We start from the raw sequence: 26668 nt of genomic DNA on the forward strand, positions 1-26668 counted from the left end.
ACTCTTCAAATTTCAGCCTTCTCCACCTCTCTGACTTTTGACCTCTGCCTCCTCACCATGATCTTGTAGGCATCGCATCCCCGGCATCACCATCCAGATAATTCCTTTACCCAAAAAGCCATGGTGATTATAAGACTCACATCATTTGGTTTTCTTCTCTTAGGATCATGGTTGCATGCTACATATGAGCCAATATCTTAAAACTGTTTTATATATTTTGCTCTTTTGTTGTTTACAGTGGGAGCATAAATGCAGTCTATTTCAAATAAAACAATTGCTATTCCAGCCTTGCTAATAGTTTTCTGTCCTCTCTAATCCCTGAACCTTACAATCATGCTGCTTTAATTATTAATGAGTTAATTAATTTTTGACAGTTCGTATGAGAATCATGTTTTTAAGTTTTTGAAAACCATCCTCCTAAAAGTAGAAAAAATACTGTGGCTTTCTGTTTTTGTTGTAATTAGTCATATTTATTAGGAAGATATATAAAAATATATAGAGATGAAATGAGATGAAGTGTGGGATATATGTTAAAGTTACTTACTTACAGGAGAAGGGATAAGAACTAGAGAAGAAGAAATGAGTAAAACTGTCATGTACATAATTATTGAAGCTGAGTGATCAATATTGAAATTGAGTGATCAATATTGAAGTTGAGTGATTAATTTAGGGGGCTTATTATATAATTTTATAAATTAGAGAGATAGATAAAGATAGGTAGAAAGAAAGGGAGAGAGAGAGTCAGAGAGAGAAGAGATTGAGAGCAGTGGAAACCTTATTTTGTACTTTAAATAGGTAATAGTGATAGTCAAAGAAATTGTACTGTATAAAAAGTGATAACAAACATATTAAACTTTAAAAACTGAAGCAGCTCAAAGGCTGCTTTTATAGGACTGTCATTTGCTGCTAACCTGCGTGAAATGAGACACCTATTTTTGTAGGACCTAATTTGATTGAGGAAATAAGAATAGTTCTGAGTTTTATGAAAGCTCACTGCTCACAGGGGTAAAATACTCCACAAGTCCCTGAGTGATGAGTTATTGGCTTCTGACAAGAGCCAATATCAGTGTAACAGAGGCGACCAGAATTTGCAATCAGAACACAGAAAACTATCGTCTTTCTCCTCTGGCTTTTAGTTCTGAGCCAAAGAAAAGCACCAGACAGCTTGAGGGTTGTGACCATTAGACACGTCCTCCAGAGACAAATACAGGTTGTCATGTGCATGTTGCAGACTGTAAGGAGAGGTTGATGAAGCATTTGGAGATGAAGACGAGTCATAAATATTGGGGTAAATTGCTTCCCTGGAAACATAACTTTCAGAGGCAATGCTAAGGTGCTAAACATGCTGAGTCATCAGTAACTGAATGTAGCTGTTGACAGCCCTTACCAAAAATAACACATGAGCACCATGGGGGGCGGGGGGAGGGGAAGGTATTTTTCTTAACCTCAAACGCTTAACTTTGGAGCACTTATCAGAAAACCAGCATGCATTTCTCTTTCTCTTTTAAAGCAGTGTCTTCTGTCTTCACCTGCAGGGTTAATGGTGGTCTTTATGTGCCTACATATATCTGCACTGATTTCACTAGTGTATGGCACATATATAAAGAACTGGAGAGAAAAGTAAAGTATAGGAAAAATATGTATTTTGGAAGTGCACTAAGACTATGAAAGAATCTAGATTTGATGACACTTAAGCCCTCAAGGGATGGGAATACCAGACCACCTGACCTGCCTCTTGAGAAAGCTATATGTAAGTCAGGAAGCAACAGTTAGAACTGGACATGGAACAACAGACTGGTTCCAAATAGGAAAAGGAGTACGTCAAGGCTGTATATTGTCACCCTGCTTATTTAACTTATATGCAGAGTTCATCATGAGAAACGCTGGGCTGGAGGAAGCACAAGCTGGAATCAAGATTGCCGGGAGAAATATCAATAACCTCAGATATGCAGATGACACCACCCTTATGGCAGAAAGTGAAGAGGAACTCAAAAGCCTCTTGATGAAAGTGAAAGAGGAGAGTGAAAAAGTTGGCTTAAAGCTCAACATTCAGAAAACGAAGATCATGGCATCTGGTCCCATCACTTCATGGGAAATAGATGGGGAAACAGTGGAAACAGTGTCAGACTTTATTTTTGATTTTATATTCTAAAATCACTGCAGATGGTGACTGCAGCCATGAAATTAAAAGATGCTTACTCCTTGGAAGAAAAGTTATGACCAACCTAGATAGCATATTGAAAAGCAGAGACATTACTTTGCCAACAAAGGTCCATCTAGTCAAGGCTATGATTTTTCCAGTGGTCATGTATGGATGTTGGACTGTGAAGAAAGCTGAGTACCAAAGAATTGATGCTTTTGAACTGTGGTGTTGGAGAAGACTCTTGAGAGTCCCTTGGACTGCAAGGAGATCCAACCAGTCCATTCTGAAGGGGATCAGCCCTAGGTGTTCTTTGGAAGGAATGATGCTAAAGCTGAAACTCCAGTCCTTTGGCCACCTCATGCGAAGAGTTGACTCATTGGAAAAGACTCTGATGCTGGGAGGGATTGGGGGCAGGAGGAGAAGGGGACGACAGAGGATGAGATGGCTGGATGGCGTCACCAACTCGATGGACGTAAATTTGAGTGAACTCCAGGAGATGGTGATGGACAGGGAAGCCTGGTGAGCTGCAATTCATGGGGTCGCAAAGAGTCAGACACGACTGAGCGACTGAACTGAACTGATCTGAACTGAAGCCCTCCATAGTTTCTTTGCAAAATTTCCCTTTGTGCTTTTTCTCCACAGGTTGTTCTGGTGATAATGCCAAGATTTGAGTCACTGTTTGATCATGAGGTTGCATTCAGACCACAGTTTAATGAGTCTCCAATTCTCACAGTATGAAAGGATGCCCAGTGATGGTACTAGCCTGCCTTTGATGCATTCAGCTGGGAGTGAACTAATTAAAGTTCAAATGGGTTTGCTAAAACTTGAGTCATCATTCTGGGGAGAGTTTCTGAAGGCTTGCTTCTGTAAAGTTTATAGCAGTTTGGAAATTAATCTCCAAGACCCTCCTTGTTTTTTTCTTATCTATATAATTGTTTAAGAAATGTCTTTGTCAAGCCTTCAGGGACACTCATAAATAGAAAATCTTTATTACTCATTGGAAATTTCCTATAAGGGTTGGCATTGTAAATAAACAGAACTGTGTAGTCCTTCAGATGTGTCAGGGATGGAGCAGTTTCTGAATTCAGAAATTTGTAAACCTCTCCTGGAGATTTTATGAATATTCATCAGCATAATTTTGAAGTATGAAGACTAAGGATAAAAACTAGAAAAAATATTAGGTAGATAAGAGAGGAATATTGTGCCATAAACAACAAATTATTATATATATAAAATATAAATATGTATATATACATAGATGCATATATATGCATATGTGTTTTTATACACACATATCTTTAAAGAGTGAACAGGATTTCAAAAAATTTTACATGTATAATTCTACAAGATTTCTTTCACATTAAAGTATTCTACAGAAGTAAGCACAATGGAATCAAAAAATAAATTACATATATATATTGATTAGTGTGTATGTGTGTGTGTGTATCTTATGGGAACAAGAAAAAATGAGAAATGAAAATAAATTAAATGCACAGTTTTCCATTTTCTTCAAATTCTGTCTTGAATTGTGTTTATTTTTGCTTGATCCATTTTTGATCCCCAATTTTTCCCAGGACAGTTAAAATGGCCCCATTACAAATTTTAATGCCTCCATCTTATGTCCTCTTTGTTATACTTGGCACACAATTCAGTTCTTAACAGACCATGCTGTGTGACAGGAACTAACAAAGTGTTGTAGGTCAATTATATTTCAAAAACAAACTCATAGCAAAAGAGATTAGATTTGTGACTACCAGAAGCAGGGGTGCGGAGAGGAGGAACTGCAGGAAGGCAATCAAAAGGTACAAACTTCCAGTTAAAAGAGAAATAAGTACTAGGGGTATGATGTACAACATGATACGTGTAATTAACACTGCTATGTGTTATATATGAATGTTGCTAAGAGAGTAAATCCTAAGAGTTCTCATCAGAAGATGAAACTTTTTTCTATTTATTTAATCTTGTATCTATATGAGTTGATGGAGGTTCACTAATTTTTTTTGCAATAATTCATAATGTGTGTCATTATGTCAAATTACATATTAATTTGCATTTAATTAAAAAGTCAAAGCATGAAGCTGTACACCTTAAACTACTCAGTGCTGTATGTCCATTATATTTCAATAAACATAGAAGTAAATTTTTTAAGGCCATTTCCCCTCAAAATAAATAAGTAGGATTATGAAAAAAATGTAATTAAAATGAGATTGACAAAGAACATGATTTGAAGATGACTAAGAGCAATGACATAACAATGTCATAATGACATAACAATGACTAAGAGCCTTGTGACTTAAAGCATGTCCCTAGAATGGCAGAACCAGTATTACCTGGAAAGTTATTAGACATGGAAACTCATGGGAAACACCCCAGACAGACTGACTTAATTTCAGGACTGGACAGAGGAGCTGGGTAAAAATCATTGACCCAGAGGTTAGGAAGTATATTTTAAATTATTTTATATAGTGCCTACCATCTTATTAGTGAACACTGTGTGAACTAATAAGCAGACTGCTAGTAGTTACTGAATCCTTTGCTACACCTAAACAGTATGTATTTACAAAAGATACTGAGACCTGTAAACTCCTCGATGCGCTGACAGTCTGGATATATGCATTTGGCCTCAGAATATAAGACAAATACAGGGATTCAAGAAACAGTTTTAATATTAGTTAACTGGTTTTCCTAAGTTTCTTTAATTAACTGCCAAATTGATTTACTTAACTATGTTTTAAAATATTAAGCTTATTTCACATTAAATAACTTTCTTATAACTAAATCAAAATATAAATTTAAGATTTTGTGGATATATAAGATAAAAGTGTATGTGTCTCAAAAATATTCTGGCTTAAAAATTATTTTCTGTTTGTATGTTTATGTATTTGTCTTTAAAGAACTGACCTGTGGGAAAAAAAAGAATAAGAAAAAAACAGTGAATTGGTTTCATTAACATATGTCACACTGCAGACTGTCAAAGGAGAACTTGGCAAATAATGGCCAATATTTAGAATCAGCACACAGTACACAGAACAATTTACAGTAATTGTTTCCGTTTTGCTCAGAAAATGTTCATTGAAGTGCTCGTTAAACTTCAGGCACACAGATTCAGCTCACTAACTTTGTATAATCATGATGATGATCACCATTGAGCACCACTTAAAGTACCCATGATGTTGGGACATTATGCTAAGATGCTGCAATTTATTAAAATGATGCAACATATTTGAAGATAGGGACAATAATCAGGCACAAGCCCTGATTACCTTTCTTTTCCATTTTAATGTCTTTATTTACACTGGAGAGCAGTGTGCATCTGAGAAAGAATGAGGCCATTGTGGTTGGATAGACCTGAGTGACCATGGGTAAGTGTTCTGACATCACAGCAAAGTGCAGTGTCAGTTACATACGGTGGGCTCAGTGACAGTATTGTTGTTGTCAGAGATATTATTATTAATATGTAACTTAGAAGGAATATAAACACTTGAAGAAACAACTCCCTCACTTCATGCTGACAGGCGAGTAAATGTCTGTGTCATCTTCTAGACACATGAAAGGACGTTAAACTCTCTTCTCCAGCTCCAGTTTCTAAACACTCCAAAAATAGAGTGCTTATGTTTAGAGAAGCAAACCTTAAAGAAAATTGCCTCCAAGAAACTTGAAGAAGGAAACACAGAATGCCAGGCCATCATAACATGCTCCTGAGACAAGCATTTCAGCTCAGTCAGTGGTAAGATACACTGACTTAAAGGGGCAATGTTTTCATGGCCAAGTTATCATAGCTTAATGGCGTTTTCTGTGAGCAAACTAGAAGGAAAAAAAAAAAGAGAGGGAGATAGTTATTGTTGTTGTTCAGTCATTCAGTCACATCCTGCTCTTTGAGATCCCATGGATTGCAGCCTGCCAGGCTTCCCTGTCCTTCACCATCTATAGGAGCTTGCTCAAACTCATGTCCATTGAGTCAGTGATGCCATCCAACCATCTTGTCCTCTGTTGTCCCCTTCTCCTCCTGCCTTCAATATTTCCCAGCATCAGGGTCTTTTCTAATGAATTGGCTCTTCACATTAGGTGACCAAAGTATTGGAGTTTCAGCTTCAGCATCAATCCTTCCAAAGAATATTCAAAGTTATTTCCTTTAGGATTGACATGATTGATCTCCTTTCAGTCTAAGGGACTCTTAAGAGTCTTCTACTGCACCACAGTTCAGAAGGATCAATTCTTTGGCGGTGAGCCTTCTTTATGGTTCCAACTCTCACATCCATACGTGACTACTGGAAAAAACATTGCTTTGAGTAGACAGACCTTTGTCACTGAAGTAATGTCTCTGCTTTTTAATATGCTGTCTAGGTTTGTCATACTTTTCTTCCAAGGAGCAAATGTCTTTTAATTTCATGGCTGCAGTCACCATCTGCAGTGATTTTGGAGCACAAGAAAACAAAGTCTGTCACCATTTCCACTGTTTCCCCATCTATTTGCCATTTAGTGATGAGACTGGATATCATGATCTTAGTTTTTTGAATGTTGAGTTTTAAATCAGCTTTTATGTCTCTTTTACATTCTTCAAAAGGCTCTTTAGTTCCTCTTCACTTTCTGCCATAAGGGTGGTGTCATCTGCATATCTGAGGTTATTGATAATTCTACCAGCAATCCTGATTCTGACTTGTGCTTTACCCAGCCCAGCATTTTGCATAATGTACTTTGCAGATAAGTTAAATAAGGGAAGGTGACAATATACAGCCTTTACATACTCCTTTTCCAATTTTGAACCAGTCTGTTATTCCATGTCCAGTTCTAACTCTTGCTTATTGTCCTGCATACAGGTTTCTCAGGAGGCAGATCAGGTGGTCTGGTATTCCCATCTCTAAGAATTTTCCAGTTTGTTGTGACCCACACAGTCAAAGACTTTAGTGTAGTCAATGAAACAGAACTAGGTATTTTTCTGGAATTCTCTTGTTTTTTCTATAGTCCAACAGACATTGGAAATTTGATGTCTAGTTCCTCTGCCTTTTCTAAATCCAGATTGAACATCTGAAAGTTCTCAGTTCAGGTACTGTTGAAGCCTAGCTTGGAGAATTTTGGGCATGAAGATGAAGTTGAATGATTCTATGAAGACCTACAAGACCTTCTAGAAATAACACCAAAAAAATGATGTCCTTTTCATCATAGGGGATTGGAATGCAAAAGTAGGAAGGCAAGAGATACCTGGAGTAACAGACAAGTTTGACTTTGGAGTACAAGATGAAATAGGACAAAGGTCAATGGAAATTTGCCAAGAGAATGCACCGGTCATAGCAAACATCCTCTTCCAAGGACACAAGAAACAACTCTACACAGGGACATCACCGGATGGTCAATACCGAAATCAGATTGGTTATATTCTTTGCAGATGTAGATAGAGAAGCTCTATACAGTCAGCAAAACAAGACCAGGAACTGACTGTGGCTCAGATCATGAACTCCTTATTGCAAACTTCAGAGGAAGATATTAACCTCTACAATTAAACTTTTTCAGGTTGGTAATTCTTCTGCAAGTTGATTAATAAAGAATATATGCGGCCACACTTTCTAAAATGTGAATTTATGTCCTCAGTCATGGAATAATCATACAGATAGCTCAAGTAACTAGCTTTGTTCTTAAAACAACTGTTGCATCTTAAAGAAACAAGTGTTGAGTCTAAATCCACCTTAATTCTTCTAAGATAAGTGAGCTGAGAATGTGAGATCAAAGGCACTGGCTCCAGCAGATGACTCATGAACTGCTCCATCAGTTCTGAAATGTGAAACCTTATGCAAGTTACTTTAAGAGCCTTGCTGAGAATCAGTTCCTTCAGCTATACAATGGGACTGATAACAGTACGTACTTAAGTAGGATTATTGCAAAGGCTAAAAGGAAGCATTCTTACTCATGCCTTGCACAAAATAAGTGTTCATGGAATGTTAATTTTTATTATATTCAAGTTACATACAAAATATATGACTTAGTGGGACATTCCATTCCTACAAGTTACCCTTTATTGGTGCCTCTTTAACTTAACATTGTATGAACCTATCCCCAAAGAACAAAGGGATTTCCTATGACTCAGCAGGTAAAGAAATCGCTAGCAATAAAGGAAACACAGGAGATATGGGTTCAATCCCTGGGTTAGGAAGATCTCCTGGAGGAGGAACTGGGAAGCCACTCCAGTATTCTCACCTGAAAAATCCCAATGAGCAGAGGAGTCTGGCAAGCTAAAGTCCATGGGTTGCAAAGAGTTGGATACAACTAAGCGACTAAACACAAAAGAACAGGGACAAAGTCTTTCATGAAAAGAATTACAGAAACATCAAAGATAAAATTGCCATAATTAATAAGGAATCAATAGTCAAAAACTGAAAATATAGGATATTAACTGATTATAAAATATTTTCCAGGCAAAACATTATTTGACATAAATTGCACCAAAGTTTTTTAGTTCAGTTTCCCAAGGCAATAGAAACAAAACCAAAAATAAACAATTGGGACCTAATGAAACCTAAAAGTTTTTGAGTAGCGAAGGATACCATAAACAAAATGAAAAGACAACCCATGAAATGGTAGAAAATATTTGCAAATTATGTGACTGACAAGGGCTTAATTTCCAAAATATACAAGCAGTTCATATAATTCAAAAACAAAGAAACAAACAACCCAATCAAAAAATGGCAGAAGAGATATTTCTCCAAAGAAGACATACAGGTGGCTAACAAGCATATGAAAAGATGCTCAACGTCGATAATTATTACAGAAATGTGAATCAAACTGCAATGAGGTACCACCTCACACCAGTCAGAATGGCCATTACTAAAAACTCTACAAGTAACAAGTGCTGGAGAGGGTGTAGAGAAAACACAACCATCTTACACTGTGGGAATGTAAGTTGGTGCAGCCACTATGGAAACAAGAATGGAGGTTTCTCAAAAAAACCAAACATACAGTTGCCATAAGCTAAGCTAAGCTAAGTCACTTCAGTTGTGTCCGACTCTGTGCGACCCCATAGACGGCAGCCCACCAGGCTCCCCCATCCCTGGGATTCTCCAGGCAATAACACTGGAGTGGGTTGCCATTTCCCTCTCCAATGCATGAAAGTGAAAAGTGAAAGTGAAGTCGCTCAGTCGTGTCCGACCCTCAGCGACCCTATGGACTGCAGCCTTCCAGGCTCCTCTGTCCATAGGATTTTCCAGGCAGGAGTACTGGAGTGGGGTGCCATTGTGATCTAGCAATCTTACTCCTGAGCATATATCCAGGAAAAAAAAACTATAATTCAAAAAGATGCATGCATCCCTATGTTCACAGCAGCACTATTTACAGTAGCCAAGGCATGGAAACAACATAAATGTACATAGACAGATGAATGGACAAAGAAAATGTGGTACATATATACAATGGAATATTACTCAGCCATCAAAAAGAGTGAAAGAATGCCACTTGCCTCAACACAGATGGACCTAGAGATTATCATACCAAATGAAGTAAGTTAGAAAGACAAATACCATATGATATTCCTTATATGTGGGATCTAAAATACAATACTAATCAACATATCTATGAAAGATAAACAGACTCAGATATAGAGAAGAGACCTGTGGTTGTCACGGCGGGGAGGGGAGGGAAAGAATGCGAGTTTGCGATTAGGAAAGGCAAACTGTTAAATATAGGATGCATAAGCAACAAGGTCCTACTGCATAGCACAGGAAGCTATATTCAATACCCTGTGGTAAGCCATAATGGAAAAGAATATAGAAAAGATACATGCATGCATAACTGAGTCACTCCGCTGTACAGAAGAAATCAATGCAGCATTCTAAATCAACTATACTTCAATAAAATTAAAAACGTATTTTCCATTTTCATACAAAGATTTTCTACAATCTTTTCACAAATCAGTATCACCACTGAAATCAAAATGTCCTAATTATTTCCTTCCCAATATTTGGAGTTATATAATATGCTCCTTATCCTCATTTTCTCTTTTAGCTTTTTAAGTAGAAACGTAAGTCTAAAATATCCAACTTTATCTTCTGAGAATATTAAATTGAACTGTGCTACTTAAAGAATATTTATTTTGCCATACTCCTGTTACACTTCCAATTTTTTTTTTTTTTGGAAAAAAAAAGAGGGAAAAGGCAAATGCTTTAGACTTTCAAAAAAGGACTTTCTGTCAGGTTTGGAAGAAGAAGAACATGGAGAAAGAACACATTATCTTTGGGAAAACAGCACGAGGCAAAACAGATCATCACTCATCACTAACAGAATCTAAATAACACAATGAGGTACTAAGACATACTGATTCTGCCAGGGAAAAATGGAGCAGAACCAACAGATTATAATGAGGATGATTTTGGTACCAAAGAAGCCCCTTTAGCAGTGGGCATACATTTGAATCCTAGTGTGACTGTTTTAGGTTCCTTTTCCTTGTTCGTACTCCCAGGATAAAGGCCTTAAAGAAGCACTGGCATTTTAAATTGTTCTGTCTTACTTGCTGAATTCTTTTTTTTTTTCTTTCTTAGGCAAAATTATTTTCCCACGTTACAAGAAGGATACTTTGGAGAGCTGCACTGTGAAAACACAGAGAACAAAAGTGATGGCAGTCCTGGAGGATTAGAACAGTGACAAGGGGAGAGAGATTACCTGTGGGCATTTGCTCCAATGTCCCCACTCAGACATGACACATTCGTTGGGACACAGAAGAGAGCAGGACTGGGTTTCTGGGGGAATCTCATCCTGGTTGCACAGGCTGTTATCCACAACTCCCCCTTCACCATCAGCAGCATTCATGCATCTATAATGCAAGATCATAAGATAGCTTGAACACTTAAAACAGTGAGAAGTAAATTTAAAATAGTTATGATATATCCTAATTAGTTACCCCTCAAAGATAATTAAACATAAAATAAGACTGATAGAGAAACCAGAGCAAAAAACAAACAAACAAACAAAAAACCTTTCAGTCAGTCAGGCTTTGAGTAAGTGAGTGAAAGTTGCTCAGTCGTGTCCAACTCTTTGTGATCCCGTGGACTACACAGTCCATGGAATTCTCCAGGCCAGAATACTGGAGTGGGTAGCTTTTCCCTTCTCCAGGGGATCTTCCCAACCCAAGGATAGAACCCAGGTCTCCCGCATTGCAGGTGGATTCTTTACCAGCTGAGCCACAAGGGAAGCCCAACCAGGCTTTATTGAGTGGTAACTCAGGGCAGAGCAATTTATTCAGCAGAGCCGGAAAAGACTAGAGACAATACTCATCTTTGAAGAACTCTCAATCTAAAGAGAACTATCTACAATATATTTACTTAGGTCTTTTCATTGTAACAAATCTTGAACGTTCTCCTCTGAATAAATCCATCACTTTGTAATAACTAGACCTTGCATTGTTCCTATGACTCTCTCAGACTTTTCCTGGACTTCTAGCTCAGAGCATCTAAAGTTTCCTAGTTTTTGTTCAATATATTTAAGGTCATGGCAAAGTACTGAAAAAACATTTGAACATATTTGTCTTTTAGGTATTTTCTGCATTTCAGTAAGGAGTTTTCATTATAAATCAAAGGGCAACACGCGAGCATTTCCTGCAGCAGTTGAGCATGTGCTACTGATGCACGTATTATTGTTGCTCTGAGATAAATGCTGATGAGGATGGGATAAATAATCATGCTGCTGATTTAATCAAATTAAAACCAAAGAGTTATACTGCTATATACCTGCCAGAATGGCTTATATCAAAAACATGGAAAATAGTGAGGGTTGGCAAGAATATGGAGCAACTGTAACTCTTCTCACTCTGCTGGTTGGAGCATAAACTCTTTGGCAAACTAATTGGTGGTATGTCTATTAACACTAAACATATAAACACAATGTAACCCATCCACTTCTATCTATATACAGAAGAAAAATGTGGATCCCCCCCGCAAAAAAAAAAAAAAAAAAAAAAAACTGCCTGGAAATGTTTATGGCACCACTATTTGTAATTAGCCAAAGTAGAATTAATAGTAGTATATCTACAATAGCTATTCAGCCACAGTAAAATGGACAAATATATTGTGATAAACTCATTGAATGAAATGCTATTAAGTAATAAGAATTCATTACTATTGTTGCACAAAAAAGCATGAACGGAGCTCACAACCTCAATGTTGAACAAAAGAAGCTGGACACAAAAAGAGTACAGAAAAGAGTGCAGACTGTACAGTTCCCTTCACAGACACTTAATAGGCAATACTCATCTATGGTGTCAGAAGACAGAATAGCAGTTACCCCTGTGGGAATGGTTATTGACCGATAGGGGCTTACGTAGTCCTGGTAAAACTCTGTGTCTTGGCCTCTGGGTTGGTTACACAGATGAGTTCATAATGTGTAAATTCATGGAGCTGTACCCTATGCTGTGGCCATTTCTCTCCATTTATATTATATCCCAACTCAAAGTTAATATTTAAATTATTTTCTCAAAAATATTTGATAAAGACTTGCTGTATATAAGCCTCTTTTGTTTGGTGTTGGAATACAAAGTGATTTGTTAATAATGCTTTATTTATTAAATATTTTGAGGGGCTTACTTTGTACCATGCCTTTACTTGGGTGCTAAGGTACAGAACTGAAAGAAAAAAAAAAAAAAAGGACAAGATTCCTTCTTCCAATGACAATGATCAAAGTAAAGGTGAAAATGACAATGATGATAAGATAAATGGTGCCATTTGCTGATCTGCTACTTTCAGATACAAAGCCACAGCCAAGGAATAAGCAACTTAAGAGGGCTGTGCTGGAGAGCTTTAGCTGGAAAAGCTTTTAGCTTTTACAAATCATGCTATACTGGAATGAATTATCCTATGCATTAGGAGTTTCTTTTATATAATTTTTTTTTATTAAGGAAAACTGCACCAAAGTCTATGACCTGGCACAAAATAAACTTTATGAGGTGCTAAGTAATAAAAAAAAAAAAAAAAAAAGATACTGTATAAAGCAGGTTAACAGAAAATGGTAAACAGAGAGGAGATGTAAGTCATGTCTTCTAATGTAGGGAGGCAAGGTACAGAGTCATCTATAGACTTTAATTTCTCCTGTGGTAATAGTCAATACTGGAAGGAGGAACCACTAAATGGCTTTAATGCCTTTCCCTGGGCAAACTTAAAAGCTGAAAATTGCTTTCCTTCTTGCCTGTACACTATTTAGCTGATATTCCTTTATGATTTCACTTAAAAAAGAAGAGGTAATACTTCTGGTCAATGGTGTCCAGTTGGACATATACATTAGTCTTTGTCTGCTCCCAATATGCCACAAAAACAATAGCAAAGGAATTTAATAAAAAAAAAAAAAAAAAAACAAACAGGGGAGAAGGAAAGGCATTATCTTGCAAGGACAAAAAACACGGGAAAGGACAAAGGCAACGAAGGGAAATAGATGGGCTAGTGGTGTCTTGGCACACAAAGAAAACTGATCACTAAGCCTTCAAAAGAAAACAAAGAAAGTATTTCCATTTACACATCAGAATACTTGAAAAATTCAGGAATCTGTGGCACCAAGTACCTTTGGAAATGTGAAAGAAGGTGAGGCAGAAAAACTGGAGGATTTATTGTGTTTATGTCTAAGAAGTACCTAAGTTCTGAGATGCCCTTTCCCAATACACAGAGCTAGGTGATGACCCCAACCCTGCCCCTGCTGGTAACTAAAGGTTTAGTATCTGTATAGGGTCACAAAACAGGTCTTTGAGTTGGAGAACACATGGCCCAACTAAGGATGGGAACATCATACTGATAACAAGGTTTAAGGAAAGTTAACATAGTGAACAAAATGATCACTACCTTCATGACTTAAACTGCACATTTATTATTTTACAATTTTGTAGTATAGAAATCCAACATGGAACTCACTAGACTAACATCAGCAGTCTGGCAAAGCTACATTCCTTCCTGGAGGCTCTAGGGCAGAATCGTCTCCTAACCTCTTTCATAGTCTAGAAGCCACTCACGTTCCTTGGGGCCATGGCCCCTTTCTCTCTCCTCAAAGCCTTGTACCTCTCTGTGTCTTACTTTTTTCCTTTCCCATCCCCTCATCCATTTTTAAGGATACTTGTGAATAAATTGTTCCCATCCAGAGGATCCAGGACAATCTTCCCTAATCACATCTGCAAAGACCCTTTTCCTATTTAATGTAACATATTCACAAATTTCAAGGGTTAGAATGTGAATATTTTGGGGAGCTATCATTCTGTTTACCACATTAGCCTTCTTTCATTTTGTTTCCAAAATATAGGTTTCTAGGATTATCTATTTAACATGTGGTTTAAGAAGAGAGTCTTCCAGTGATTCTGACAAGCACAAAACTAAAGACTTACATAGACTGAAACTGAAGTTGTTCTCAAATGAAAATGCTGTTGCAATTACATATCCTGCATCAATGTCCTTGCCATATCTCTCCCTTTGGTCATCATTTTCATTTCTACTCAAAGTCATTACAAAACTGCTTTAAAGCATGGCTATATCCACTATCCCCACATCCTCCTCCTCCCTTATTACCTCTTGGACTTACTTTAATCACACTTTTATCATCATTCCAGACAAAACTGATATCATCAATAGATTCCCCTTTGCCAAACTCAATGAAAATGAAAGTGAAAGTTAAGTCGCTCAGTACTGTCCGACTCTCTGCGACCCCATGAACCTACCAGGCTCCTCCGTCCTTGGGATTTTGCAGGCAAGAGTACTGGAGTAGATTGCCATTTCCTTCTCCAGGGGATCTTTCCAACCCTGGGACTGAACCCAGGTCTCCCACATTGCGGGCAGACACTTTACCGTCGAAGCCACCAGGGAAGCCCCAAACTCAAGAGTCAATTATTGTTTTAGTAAACTTCTCAGAATCATTAAAACCACTGATTACATTTTCTTTTTTGAAAATCCCTCCTTTTGCCATTTTTGGGTTGAAGGTTAGGATTCCAAATACAGCCACATTCTCAGGTATTGCAGGTTAGTACTTCAATACATAGATTTTTTTTGGGGGGGAGGGGACACAGTTCAACCCACAACACATGATATTTGGTAGCTGTCCTGTTTTTATTATACCAGGCTTCATCCATTTGAGTTGAGAGGTATGGCTTAAAGGCCCTCTTGTTCAAGTGTGTTTTTCCTCAATCAACCTGCCACAATTCTGCCGGTAGCAATTTATTCTCTTAAAGCTTTCCTCTCTCTCGTGGGACTTTGCTTTAATACTGCTAAGAGGCCAGGCTGGGATGAGAGTGAGTGATGCCACAGCTCATTTACACGTATTACCTGATAAGCTAGGCTAGTCAGTCATTTCTCAAAGCCATGAGAAAATAGGACACAGGAGACAGACTTTGAAGAAAAAGAGGTAGAAGCCCAAGTCTGTGACAGCCTGAGCTTTCCCCAGGGGAAAAGGCAGTGAAAATGGGAAAGAAAGACAATATGTTTACAAGCCGTTTGCCCGGGCTGGTGATGAGGAGCACCTCTGCAATTTTGCCAGGGGCTGTTTCTTTCAATGTGTCTACCAGTGACTTTGTGACAATGGGGCCAGGTCTCAGAAATGGTGGATATATCCTGAATCACTGAATAAACGAAGTTCACTGGTGTTGAATTACACCAACGCATAGAAGTTGGATGTGCCCTGGCAACTGACTTCAATCTCAAAGATAACTCATTAGGGAGATACCCGATTCGGCCATAGTGTGTCAGTTTGAAATGAAGCTTCCTAAATATAGCAGAATGACATACTACGCTCATGCAACGGAAAAGATGACTACGCTATTGTTGATTTCTTCTTGAGCTTACATACTAAATCATTGCTTACGATTAATACTTTGGCTTATGATTCTTCTTCAACATTCATTGCTATTTTCCTCAGTTGATAATAAAATTATCCTCTTTCTTCCCAAATCATTTCTAAATAGACCTTTTTTTTTTTTCTTCTTTGGCTGCACAAACCAGCTTGTGGGGTCTTAGTCCCCTGATCAAGGATTAAGACTGTGCCCTTGGCAGTGAAAGTGCTGAATCCTAACCACTGCACCACTGGTTCAGTGCGTTCAGTCACTCAGTCATGTCTGACTCTTTGCGACCCCATGTAGTGCAGCATGCCAGGTTTCCCGGTTCATCACCAACTCCTGGAGCTTGCTGAAACTCACGTCCATCGAGTCGCTGATGCCATCCAACCATCTCATCCTCTGTCTACCCCTTCTCTTCCTGCCTTCAGTCTTTCCCAGCATCAGGGACTTTTCCAATGAGTTGGCACTTCACAGCAGGTCAAGATATGGAGTTTCAGCTTCAGCATCAGTCCTTCCAATGAATATTCAGGACCGATTTCCTTTAGGATTGACTGATTTGATCTCCTTGCTGTCCAAGGGATTCTCAAGAGTCTTCTCCAACCCACAGTTCAAAAGCATCAATTCTTCTGTGGTCAGCTTTCTTTATAGTCCAGCTCTCACATCCATACATGACTACTGGAAAAACCATAGCTTTGACTAGATAGATGGACCTTTGTTGGAAAGGTAATGTCTCTGCTTTTTAATATGCTATCTAGGTTGGTCACAGGTTATTCTCATATTGCATTCTGAAGTCTAATTTGGGGGGTTTACATTGACTTTTTCAAGGTATTGACATCCAAAATTAAGATAATGTCCATCAGTTATACTAACCATAGAGCAAAAGAGTGATCTGGCATCATAGTCTAAATCATCTAATTTGTCAGCAGTGATGGCCATACATCATTGGAGGGATGTGATGGTTTTCCATGCAGTTGGTTTTTGCACTGAAGTCATTTGCAGGAAATGTTCAGGATTGTGGCTGCCATGCAGATAGAATCCCACAATATACATGGCAACTCAAGGGTCCTATGTATTCAGGAATACTTAAAGATGAGCTGGGACTTCCCTGATGGTCCAGTGGCTAGGACTCCATGCTCCCAATGCAGGGGGCCTGGATTCCGTCCTTGGTTAGGGAAATAGATCCCTCATGCTACAGCAAAGACTTGGTGCAGCTAAATAAATACATAATTTTTTTTAAGATGGACAAAAGCCAGAAGATACGGTTTGAGAATCAGAGTGTACTTGGATCAGCAACACTGTTGTTTTCATAAAAATATGTAAGTTCCACTGTCACATTTCCCAAATGTCTCCATGGCCACACACCTGATTTTCCTAGATTGCGTTCCTCCTCCACAGCGCAGGGACCTCAGTTCATTGTGGATTTTGCATGGAGACCAGTGCTCTACAACCCAGGAATACTGATTGCACTCACTGTAACATGGGACTGCCTCATGCACCTGTCAAGAACAGGAAAGGAGAAGAAAATTATGTGGAACTATCCAAGTCATGGAAAAACAGCCTATCTCTTAGTAAAGTCTGCTGAACATAATCCAGGAGCTATAGTCTGGCCCCAAGAGCTAAACTGCATTCCCCCAAAGCAAGATATATTTGGCTTCTCTGAAATTACTAATGTACCTAAAAAAACATAAGGGGACCATCAACTAGAATATGATAGTGTGCCTTTGCAGAAGAGAAAAAAGGATAATAATGACTATTATCTCCCACCAAGAATAGGAATTTCATTATCTTTTCATTCCACCAAAGATCTCACATAGCATCTATTAAAGGTCCAGCTCTCAATTACATGGTATACTATACTCTCCAATGTACTTTACGAGGTCAATTGAAATAAATATACGTAAGGAAAATTTACTCTTGAATATAAAAGGTTCTTAGAATGCATAAGAAAAATGGTATTATTTGTATTAGACATTTCTTTTTCTATACCCAAATGATCAATGCTAACAGGCAATTATCCAGCCTTCTGGGCATTGTGGCTTTACATGAATTTAGCTATTTATAGGATGTTTTCAGAACATAGCTAAAACACAGACACACACATACACAAGACAAACACACGCACATGATAAATGCTGTGCATGATGACAGACTGAATACCTGCAGATTATATAGTAAAAACAATGAATGCAGTAAATGCATTGTTAGGTTAATTCCTATGCATTTATTTGTGACGAGTTTTTCCTGAAATATTATAACATTGTGTAGGCAATTGCATTTGCCTTTTTAAGAATGAATTTTAAATGCATTACTCCTCAACAGAGAACACAGCATTCCCGCTTGGTAAGGAAAACAGTTATCCTGTCCTATGATACTAATATGTTGGGGATTTCCCAGTGCTCAGCAGTAAAGAATCTACCTGCAATGTAGGGGATGCAGGTTCAATCCCTGGGTCAGGAAGATCCCCTTGAGGAGGGAATAAAAACTCACTCCAGAATTCTTGCCTGGGAAATCCCATAGACAGAGGGGCCTGGTGGGCTACAGCAAAAGAGTCAGACACGACTTAGCAATGTGGCATGTTACTCTTAATCACAAAGTGGCTCCAGTGTAGCACGATCATGAGTAGTAATTCTAACTATTACCAAAATAGTTATTTACTGTTTTCCCTTTTAAATAAGAACTTGAGCCCCATGTCTTTCCTCTCCTGGCCTTTCCAGTTCCATAAAATTGTAAATGATGACTAGGCAGTGCTATTCAAACAGAACCATTACTTGCAAGTTTCCTCTAAATGTAAGGGAAAGCGCGATGTAATGAGATAATCAGAAACCAAGATGGGAGCACTGTCAGTGTGTGAGATGGAAATCAGATGAGAAAAGGTAATTTGTGAGGCTACATCTTAGGAATCGCAAATAATGTCAGAAACTATTTTTAACTGTGGGGTTCGATTTGGCTCTCTCATGTCGAGCATAAGATGATAAGGAAAACTGCAAAGTGAAAAATATGTGAGGGCGAAATGAAAGGAGATGGGAAAATAGGAGTGGAAATGAGTGAGAGGAAAGGAAGGAATTAAGTAATAGAAGAATCACATTTCATGCTGTGAATGCTGATAAGAACAGAATGAAAGGGTTAGAAGCAGTGCCTGCATTAGAATAAGGAAGTGACAACTTGTAAGGGAGAAAAGTCTGCCTCCCCCCAAACTCATAGGGTAGTAGAGATAAGAGAAAAATCTATAAAAATGAAAAGACATGACCCAAATCCAAGAGACACTAGGAAACTAAGCTGATGATGGCTGAGGGTTTAGCAGACCCAACTTCACCATGGAAATTAAGCTTTCACTAAATTTACAAGTTTGTTCTATAAACTCTTCAATATGTATCAGATAATTTAAAGAAAGCTTTTTGGCTTTCCTATGAGATAGAAAGGGGTTTCCCAGGTACGCGCAGCAGTAAAGAGTCTGCCTGCCAATGCAGGAGCCACAGGAGATGCAAGTTCGATCCCCGGGTTGGGAGGATCTCTTGGAGTAGGAAATGGCAACCTACTCCAATATTCTTGCTGGGATAGTCCCAAGAATGGAGGAGCTTGGCAGACTACAGTGCATGGGGTCACAAAGAGTCAGACACAACAGAGCAACTGAGTACACATGCGTGAGATAGAAGAAAGCCTGCTAAAACACTTGCACAAATGGGGGAGGTGAAGAACTTGATTAAAAAAGTAATTTTCCCACAGCTCATGCATGGATCTGAGAGCAAATGGATGGGATATTCTCGGTGAGAGGGACCTATTTTTCTAAAGCTCTCAGTAGCAAGTGCAGATTACACTTTCACCCTCCCTCCCATATAAAGCCCCAGGGTCAGATGGGAAATGAAAAACTGTTTAGTTGCATGTATCTTTGATATACACATTTGAACTCCTGGTCTTGTACTAGTTTACTGGTTTTATTCTTTATGCTCCAGTAATCGACATGTTCAGTTCAGTTCACTCGCTCAGTCGTGTCTGACTCTTTGCAACCCCATGAATTGCAGCACACCAGGCCTCCCTGTCCATCACCAACTCCCGGAGTTCACTCAAACTCACGTCCGTTGAGTCGGTGATGCCATCCAGCCATCTCAACCTCTGCAGTCCCCTTCTCCTCCTGCCCCCAAATCCCTCCCAGCATCAGAGTCTTTTCCAATGAGTCAACTCTTCGCATGATGTGGCCAAAGTACTGGAGTTTCAGCTTTAGCATCATTCCTTCCAAAGAAATCCCAGGGCTGATCTCCTTCAGAATGGACTGGTTGGATCTCCGTGCAGTCCAAGGGACTCTCAAGAGTCTTCTCCAACACCACAGTGTAGTGAAGTCACTAACTTTGCTGACAAGCTATGAGAAAAGAGGGAGCAGGTCTGTGCAGGGAGATGGTGACCCACCTTCTTAAATAATGCTGTGAAAAATAGGACTTCTTGAAGAAGATTCTCCATCATATGGATTTGCCTATTTTTCCCCTGTATGCATCTGCCATTTTAATATTTCTTTTACAGTCATTTCTGGCTGATACACCTCTTCCTTCCTTCAAAGTTCAAGTAAATCCCACCACTTCCACAGGGCGTTTCCCATGACTCCACCTTACATGTCTTTGGTACTCAGTTGTTTGTTCAGTCACGTCAGACTCTTTGAGACCCATGGCACCTCTGTTGTTGTTCAGTCACACAGTTGTGTATGACTCTGCAACCCCATGGATTGCGGCACGCCAGGCCTCCCTGTTCCTAACCCATCTCCTGAAGTTTGCCCAAGTTCATGCCCATTACATCAGTGATGCCATCCAACCATCTCATCCTCTGATGCCTCTTCTCCTGCCTTCAATCTTTCCCAGCATCAGGGACTTTTCCAATGAGTCAGCTGTTCACATCAGATGACCAAAATACTGACTCCTCTCTGTTTTTCCTATTTTCTCACTTATTGGAGCTCTTTTTTCTCACTAGTCTTAATGTCTACTTTGTACCGTAAATCATACTGAAAGATCATGCCAAGAGAAACACAATTTGAAACTCCACTCATAAATATGCTTCTGGCTTTAACCAGTCAGACCTGGACTATCAGTGTGTGTTAACATAAGTACCTGAACAAAACCTATAAATCTTAGGAAGGCAGAAACTGTGTTTCTATGATGTCTATATTGTAGAGGAGGGGGTGATGTCCAATCAGTATTTGTTGAATTGAAACTAATTTTTGAAGGGGCACTGATTGCTAAACAACCCTCACCTAATTTTCTAGAGAAAACAAGTTCATGAATGGAACACATAAGTATTTTACAAAGCTTAAAGGATATTAACAGGAAACAAAAATGAAATCCTTTTCTTTCCATTATAGGGCTTTAGTGAAGAATATCCATCACGGTTATCAAAAGGTGCTGCCTGATGATTTAGTTACAGGAAAGAAAGGCTGTCTTTATTTATTTATTTATTTATTTATTTATTTATTTATTTATTTATTTTTTGAAAGGCTGTCTTTAAAGAACTGTGAGAGTTGTTTCTTTAGAGACCTTGCTCATCAGGCATGGATTCTTACCTAAAGGATCAACACCCACAAGAGGCAAAAAGGCAGCAGGCATTCAAGAATAAAAATGTACTACCCAGATGCCCAATTTCTTCTCATGTCAGTCCTTTATGTTCTGGTTATTTCATATTGCTATTTAGTTGGTCCTTATTATAGTTTTATAATGGAAATGTGTTAAAGCCTGGACTTTATCAGAGAATCATATGGAAATGTTCCAAAGGAAAAATGAGCCATGGGAAAGTTAAATGAAAATCATTTCTAAATGGTGCAAATTAGGAAGAAAATAACAGGGCTTAATAGGGCCACCAGTGCTAAGAAATGCCACTGAAAAATCTAAAACCTCTAAGAGAAGTAGCATTTCATTCTCCTGCTAATGAGTCCTATGTGTTATTTCTTTATTGGGGAATGCTGTTTTTATAATTTCACATTTCCAGAATCACATCTTAAACTCATTCATTGAGTCAGTCATTTAAATATTTATTAAGTAAACCTCTGCTTACTGTAACTGATCAATTTCATTAGTACTATTTTCTGATACAACTCTCCAACTATAGACTGACTGGTAAAAACTTGGAGGCAGCGTCTCATTGGGGTTCAGCATGTATCATTATTATATATCAGAGTCATAGGGTTCAAGGGCTCAAACAAAGCAAATAATCCAACAACAACCACACACACATGAACACAATAAAGAAAGGAAAATTCACAGCCTCCAGTTTTCCGTAGCAATAATGTTTTGCTCCAGTAAAGCTGCCAGTCAAGACCGCAGTAGAGATCTTCATGCTTGAGACTCCATGCTGGGACGGTGGCTACTTAGTAGAACCTGAAAATCAGTTCACAGGCAGAACTGAGACTAGAAATTCCTGCCAGTCGGAACCAAGGTCTATTAAGATCAGTAAAGCACTATGGGTTTCTTTCTCCTCAAAAATGTGAGTTCTAGTTGTTTTTGTTTAGTAGCTAAGTTGTGTCTGACCCTTTTGCGACCCCGTGGACTATAGCCTGCCAGGCTCCTCTGTCCATGGGATTTCCTGGAAAGACTGCTGGAGTGGGTTGCCATTCCCTTCTCAGGGGATCTTTCCAACCCAGGGATGGAACCTGTTTCTCCTGCACTGGCAGGCAGATTCTTCACTGCTGAGCCATCAGGGAAGCCCCTTTGTCTCTTTTCTTATGGACTTCAGCTATGGAGTTATGCTCTCCCTCTTTAACATTTATGACTAGCTAGAAAGTATCAATAATTGTTTGGTCCATGGTGTAGTATGTCTGTGCAATGCTAAAAAATTCAGTCCTAATGCAACTGCAGCCACAATGTGCCTGTCTTTCACCAGCCAATGGTCATCAATGGTCACACAGTGATGCTCTGTGGATCTTTATGTCTGTACAAGATAGTCTATGTCTTGGGTTTGATCACCAAAATCATGAGTTAGATCATCACAACTGTGAGTTAGATCATCACAACTGTGAGTTAGACAAGGTTGCTGTGATTAGAAGCAGCTAAGTCTGTCATTTATGGCTTATAAAACACAAGGCTGGTACTCAAACTGAGATTTGAGAATCCTGGACATCTGGTGATGTCCAGAGCTCATGGGCTCTGCCTGTTCAGACTGAATGAGAATACCATGATAGCCATCATCTGTTCAGTGATGAAGACACTGCTAGCATGTATAAATTCCTGAAAAAGTAAAACCCAAAGCTGAATATTAAAAGATGTTTATATAGTAAATCCTATTAACTTTAAATAGAAAAAAAATTGCCTAAGCAATTCATTTCTAGTCTTTGGGTATGAAATCTCTTTTCTCAATTTCAAAACCCTTAAAAATGGCTCAGAAAACTAATGCAAATTTAAAGCAAGACCAGGCCTCTGTCTTTTGAATGGTTTTAACTCTTTGGGTGAAGATGATGGGTTAAAAAAATATATCCACAAATGTTTTAAAATTGGTATTTTGGGGAAAATAAGTATGTCTGTGAGACGCTCTAAAGGGCAGCAGTTGGAGTCAGAATGTTCTGAAGTCTGGTGATATGCACAGGGCTTGGGTAACTGTCAGTGTCAGCCCAGATGTTCAAGTCTATGGCCCTGGCTAAGCCCCTCTTGCCAGATGTTTTCTCACACTATATTCTCAGCTACCTAGCAACCAAAAAGTCTTCCTCAGAATTCTCTGAGCTTACCCACATTCCTGGTTTATAAGATTCACCATTGGTTTTAAATATGCATTACATGTGTTCTTTTCAATCTTGATATTAAAAATCTAAAAATGACAATAATAATGCTGGATGAGTTTTATCTGCAAGATTTATAGACAAATAAACTGTTGAACATCAAAGGCAATAAAAAGTTTATTAAAATAACGACCATGGTAGCTTCATTCTCCATCTCCTAAGAATCATGGTTCCCAAGTTTGATGTGCATACCTGGAGAATTGTCACATTGTTTAAAGGGGCCTGTGAATGCATTCTCATTCCAAATCTCTGTAGTCTCAATGAATAATATAATCTCACAAATGTTAGTCCTACCACTTGTCACATGAATGCAAGGAATGTTGTGATTTTAAAAGTTTTAATTCTCTTTGAAGGAACTGCTGAATTTGAAGTCACTCATTAAGAATTTTCTCAACCTAGGCTAACTGGTCCTGGGTTAGAGCATAAGGTCCTCATTTCACTCAGGGAACCACTGTCTTTTCATATAAAGAAGAGAATAAGTAACTAACAAGAAGGCTATGCCCTATACTCCTTATATCCTGATAAAATGTGTTGTATAGAATAGCCCTCCTTCCAAAACTACATATTGAAATAAATTTTTCCTGAGAAGATCTAACCTCCAGATTTTTTACTTTTCATTTTCCAATGGCCTATGGCACTTTACTCCTTCCCTCTGGTCTAAATATCACTGATGATGTTTTAAGCACAGGGTACTCATTATCAAGACCAACACCCATGCAAAGCTAAACCATCTCTGACATCCATGTAGCACTATTTTCCTCCTCCCATGGCAGAGGGTGGAGAGATGCGAGGTGGGAGAGCTGGTTGCTTACAGTGGATAAGCATGACTCCAAGTCATGCTACTTCTTCCTCTTCCCCATGCTTCCTTCTCCCCATCAAGGATGTCACCCATTACAGAGAGTATTTAATGGAGGGGAACCACAAAGCCCTCATCCAAATGGCCATGGTTAAGCTCAGTAATCTGTGCTGGTGTAGTTTACTTATAATGGTGAATAAGTATAATTGCCTTAGTTTTTATTGCATAATATTTCCCTTTATAACAGATTTACATTTCTTATTGTATATCATTTAAGTGACTATAAAAATAATCCATGGTCTTAAAGGAAACTATATGGTAAGGGACATCAACAACAAAAATTTTTGCTGTGTAGATCTCATAATGCACAGGGTATTCTACAATAAAGTGTGTGTGTGTGTGTGTGAGTGTGTATGTGTGAGTGCACTCACAGGAGCACTGATCAGAATCCCTCTGTACCTGGTATGTGATACAGAACTGAGGGAGCATAGTGACACAAGCAATTTGGGGCAAGTTGAACTATAAAGCCCACACTCTGTATCACAGTACTCTAAACAATCATACCCAGTAGGATGAGAGGAGACTCACTCCAGAATCTGGACTGTCTTCTCCAATCCCCTGGGAGATACCACCCACGGCCATGCTGTGAGATGAGATCAGAGGGAATTTTGTAGATTGCTCACAGTATGCCAGTGACTACTGTCATGGCTGCCCTTTGGATCTTCACAGAACAGATTGCAGTTATCAAGCTGAAGTGGAAAAAAATAAGCAAACCTGTGCCAAATTTGATTGATACTTCCAGAATACTGTATAATAGCTATACTCATAACCCTTTAGAAAAGAGGTTCTGGATGAATCTTGAGCATACTATATAAAATAAGCCAATCACATAAGGATAAATACTGCATGAATATATGTGTATGAGGTATATCAGATAGCCAAACTCACTGAAGCAAAGAGTAGAATGATGGTTATCGGGGACTGCAGGGAGGGAAAAATAAGGAATCACTAATCAATGTGTATAAAATGTCAGCAATGCAAGATGAATAACTTCTAGACATCTGTTGTATAATACAGCCTATGGATAACCACACTGCATTATACACTTAAAAAACCGTTAAGTGGGGAGGGCTATCTTATATTAAGGGTTCTTACCTCTATAAAATTAAGAAGAGTTACATATCCTACAGGGGGTTGGGTTGTACCATGGAAAACTGACCAGTGAAAGAACCTTTCTGTTCTTAGCATCTGTTAGATACTGTCTAGGGGTCTAGTACAGAGATTAGATAGATGGATGGATGGATGGATTGAGAGACAGACAGATAGATATGGGGGACAAATATACAGGCAAAGTAAGTCTGGATCCAGAATATGACCATCAGAAATCAGGTGAGAAAGGAAAGTTTTCTTTCTCTGATGCAACAGAAAGAAGAACCTGAAATAGAGATTGCTTTCCTTCTGCAGGTTACAGAAGTTTTACATTATAGCCATGAGGCAATGCTAAAGCAAAGATGAGCAGATCTCAGTTCTTCGAAATAGATGTCCAAAGGGTAAGTCAGAACAGTATATGGTATTGTTTGGAGTTTATCTGGAAAATGAGGAGATGGGATTTAAGTCCTTACATATAAACTTGAAACTCATTATGTAAGTGTCCAACAAAAGAGAAGTTTTGGGGAAAACCTTTACTTTCTTTAGTGGCCTTTGCTGGGAGAGGGTCTTATACTGCTCTCACCCATTCTTAATAGTTGAGAGCATCATGCTATCCCTACTCTAGGATGCAGGCAATTGCCTTTTCATTTGATGAATATAATAGCCTATTGCAGCATGCTTAGGAAATCAATCTAATTTGAGTTATAAAAAATAAATATGTATAAAGAAGCAGTATGATCTAAACTGAACATTCCTTAGGTAAAGACATACTATGTTTGTGTGGATGAACTATCAGATACAGAAGGACAAGGATAAGTAGCTCTAGTTGGAATTAATCTACCATGACCTTCTTTGGATGAGAAATTTGTCAAGCATCCAAGTAAACAAACCAAAATCTAAATCTCATAAACTATGTACAAGGCCCTGGTTCCTACAAGATGAAGCTTGGACTGTAGCTACCTGGGGTAAGTAAATAGGAAATTTGACAAGGAATAATTTAATTGGTAGACAATGGGAGCCATGAAGACTTCTGAAGTTCATGGCATGAGAGAATATTCCAAATGAAGT

The 26668-nt window shown here is 38.5% G+C and overlaps 1 protein-coding gene across 3 annotated transcripts in view; it reads right to left on the reverse strand.

Annotated features, from left to right (window-relative positions):
- THSD7B (thrombospondin type 1 domain containing 7B) overlaps positions 1–26668 on the reverse strand; it is a 1246259-nt gene that overhangs the window by 120594 nt on the left and 1098997 nt on the right. For all 3 annotated transcript variants that reach the window (XM_044935904.2, XM_025276961.3, XM_045164228.1), the window contains exons 16-17: positions 17277–17410; positions 10787–10937 (exon numbers count right to left, since the gene is read on the reverse strand). In XM_044935904.2, the coding sequence (XP_044791839.2) occupies positions 10787–10937; positions 17277–17410 (285 nt within the window). The remainder of the gene's footprint in view (positions 1–10786; positions 10938–17276; positions 17411–26668) is intronic.

This window comes from Bubalus bubalis, chromosome 2 (assembly GCF_019923935.1).
Source record: "Bubalus bubalis isolate 160015118507 breed Murrah chromosome 2, NDDB_SH_1, whole genome shotgun sequence".
In the NCBI taxonomy this organism is placed as follows: Eukaryota; Metazoa; Chordata; class Mammalia; order Artiodactyla; family Bovidae; genus Bubalus; species Bubalus bubalis.